Source organism: Fonticula alba (assembly GCF_000388065.1).
Source record: "Fonticula alba strain ATCC 38817 unplaced genomic scaffold supercont2.2, whole genome shotgun sequence".
Classification (NCBI taxonomy): Eukaryota; order Rotosphaerida; family Fonticulaceae; genus Fonticula; species Fonticula alba.
Genome location: NW_009242972.1, coordinates 1,298,242 through 1,300,672, shown reverse-complemented (window position 1 = coordinate 1,300,672; position 2,431 = coordinate 1,298,242). Strand labels below are relative to the sequence as shown.

The following is a 2,431-nucleotide window of genomic DNA, read 5'->3' as shown; positions in this document are numbered from 1 at the left end:
CCCTCGGCCAGGCGAGGCGTGACGATATTGCGGACAAATTGCATCTTTTCATTCTCCCCCCGCCGGGCCGGGTCGCTTCCTCGTGGCGGCGGCGGTGCCCAGGCCGGGCGCCGGGCGCGCGCGGGGAGGGCCGGCGGGCGGCGCAGGCGGCGGCCACCGGAGCCGCGGCCCGGCGACACAGTGGGGCACACCGGCGTCGCACCGGCCCGGTGTGTGGGAGCATGCCCGAACACGTTCCGGCCGGCCGGCCGGCCATGCCCGCGCCCCCTGCGCACGCGGGCCGGTCATTTGCCGTTCCCCAGAACATGAGCACATCTGGCCCAAGGTAAAAGGCAGCAGGCGGGGGGACAAGGTGAGCGGCGGCGGCGGTGGCGAGAGGACAGGCCCCAAGGGGGCCGGTTGCGCGCCCGGCGGGGCGGCCTTCCCGCGCGCATGCGGGTGGAATATCCCGCGCTCTTTCTCCCTCCCTCCCGCACCCTCGCCTGGTTGTGTTCCGCCCCGCCCGGCGTGCTTGCGCGCCGTCCCCGCACGTCCCCCCCCCCCCCCCCGCCCCCTCTCTCCGGCCGTGCTCTTCGCGCACTTCCGGCGTCCGGGCGGGCCGCACCCGGACCGCGTCAAGATGGCACACGTGTTATTGTACATCATCGGGCGGGGGATCACGCGTCGCGACATACACCTCGTAGTGGTGGTTCATGCGCGGCAGCTCGAAGAGGCGGTGATGCGACACGAGGGCGCCGGCCCCGGGGCGTCGGCGGATGAAGACGATCTTGCGAATGCGCGAGTGCGCCAAGGCCATGGCGCACCTTTTGCCCCGGCCGACGGGCGGCACAATGGCCGAGGCCGAGGCCGAGGCCGTGCGTGCGTGCGTGCGTCTGGGTCAGGGGAGTCGGGCGCGGGCTGGTTCGAAAACGAAAGGCGGGGGGCCGGCCCCGTGGGCCAGGTGCGCGTACATGATGCACGGCTCGTCCAGGACATACAGATCCAGGCCGTTGCACAGGTGGGAGGACTGGATGGCGGCGGCTTTGGACTTGGTCAGCTGCAGGCCGCCGAGGGCGGCCGTCGGCGCTGGTGCCGGGTCCAGGGCCGATGTCGCCGATGTCGCCGGTGTCGCCGGGGCCGAGGGGGAGACCGGCTCGCCGAGGGCGCGCCGGCGTGGCCCCAGAAGGCGAATGTCCCGCCGGGCCTTGGCATCCAGGCAGGCGATCACCGCATGGCCGAGGGGGTGGAAGTGGGGCCCGGCCGCGCGGGACCGGTCCAGAGCCCCGGCGACCAGGGCCCCGGTCCCGTCCAGGGCCAGCGGATCAACCAGGATGGCGGCATTGGCCGAGCCCGGGGGTTTGTTGGTTGGCGGCAGGTCCACCAGGCCGGCCGGGTCCTCGAGCAGGAAGGACCCATCCGGGGACAGGACCACATCGGGCAGGGCCGACACCGGGCCCCGGTCGGGCGATGTGGCGATGGCTTCCAGGAGGCCCAGGGCGCGGGCCGCTTGGTGGGCATCGAGCTCGGCCCGGGCGACGAGGCCCCTATGGCGGGGGCGAGGCCGGGTGCTTAGTACGAGGGGCGGGCTCAGTGCCACCGGGAAATGGGGAGGGGCGCGGCCGGGTGCTGGCGGGGGAGGCGGGCCGGGGGCCAGGAGGACGCACTTGCGGGGCGAGTGAAACACCAGCGGCCAGGTTTGCGTCCAGTCGCGGTACTGCTCCAGGGTGACGGGCGCATGGCGGGGAACATTGACCAGGCGCACGTGGCGTCGAATGAGGGCGTCCTCGGCGGGGGACTCCGCCGGGTGGCCGTCATCGGCCGGGGGGTAGGCAGCGCGGACGCACTGCCGGAAGAGGGCCACGATGTCTGGCGTCTCGGCCAGGGGGTCCGGCTGGGGGACGTCCACGGCCTGGGGCGGCGGCGGCGGCGGCGGCGGCGAGGGGGCTGCCCGGTCGGCCGGGTCGGTCGGCTGGCAGAGCAGGATCTGGGTCATCGGCCGGGCCGGCGGGGCTGCCGACGTGCCGGGGGAGCGGTCAAGGCGCCGGACCCGGCGCAGGTGCGAAAAGCACTGCTGCTGCAGGGCCGACAGCCGCAGCAGCCCGGAGGAGGCCGACGCCTCGGCCACGATCGACCAAAGGGGGATCGTCTGCAGGCTGCGCGTCAGGGGCTCGGGATCCACGCGAGTGATCGTCCAGCCGCGCACGGTCTGCATGGTGGGGGAGGGGGTGGGGGAGGAGAGAGGGAGGGGGGAGGGGGTGGGTGCGAGAGGCAGGACGAGGCGAGGCGAGGCGAGGCGAGGCGAGGCGAGGTGCGCGGGGCGGAAAGGGGGGGGGGGGAGGGGCAGAAGCGTGCCCCGGCCCAGGGTTGCCTGGCTAGCGCGGGCGGCCGCCCTAAGGCTGCGGCCCCGCCCCGGGGAGATCGGGGGGTGGCCATATCGGGCCCCTGGCCGAGG

At 74.6% G+C, this 2,431-nt stretch overlaps 1 protein-coding gene across 2 annotated transcripts; it reads right to left on the bottom strand.

Annotated features, from left to right (window-relative positions):
• Positions 1-614: 614 nt before the first annotated feature.
• Positions 615-2,219, bottom strand: H696_01317. 2 transcript variants are annotated; one of them, XM_009495209.1, is made up of 3 exons: positions 1,644-2,219; positions 951-1,523; positions 615-803 (listed from the first exon to the last, which is right to left on the bottom strand). In XM_009495209.1, the coding sequence occupies exons 1-3, from the start codon at positions 2,189-2,191 to the stop codon at positions 632-634; spliced, it is 1,293 nt and encodes a 430-aa protein (XP_009493484.1). In that variant the 5' UTR covers positions 2,192-2,219; the 3' UTR covers positions 615-631. The 2 variants fall into 2 exon arrangements, with proteins under 2 accessions (XP_009493484.1, XP_009493483.1); XM_009495208.1 differs by lacking the exon at positions 615-803 and having other exon boundaries at positions 853-1,523.
• Between the last annotated feature and the right edge of the window lie 212 nt (positions 2,220-2,431).

Bases quoted from the DNA above. Each gene is read 5' to 3' on its own strand.
- H696_01317 (XM_009495209.1), bottom strand. From the start codon at position 2,191: ATGCAGACCGTGCGCGGCTGGACGATCACTCGCGTGGATCCCGAGCCC. The intron at 1,524-1,643 runs GTGCGTCCTCCT...CCCCCGCCATAG, and splicing joins GTGTTTCACTCGCCCCGCAA to GGGCCTCGTCGCCCGGGCCG. The intron at 804-950 runs GTACGCGCACCT...CCGGGGCAAAAG, and splicing joins CTGGACGAGCCGTGCATCAT to GTGCGCCATGGCCTTGGCGC.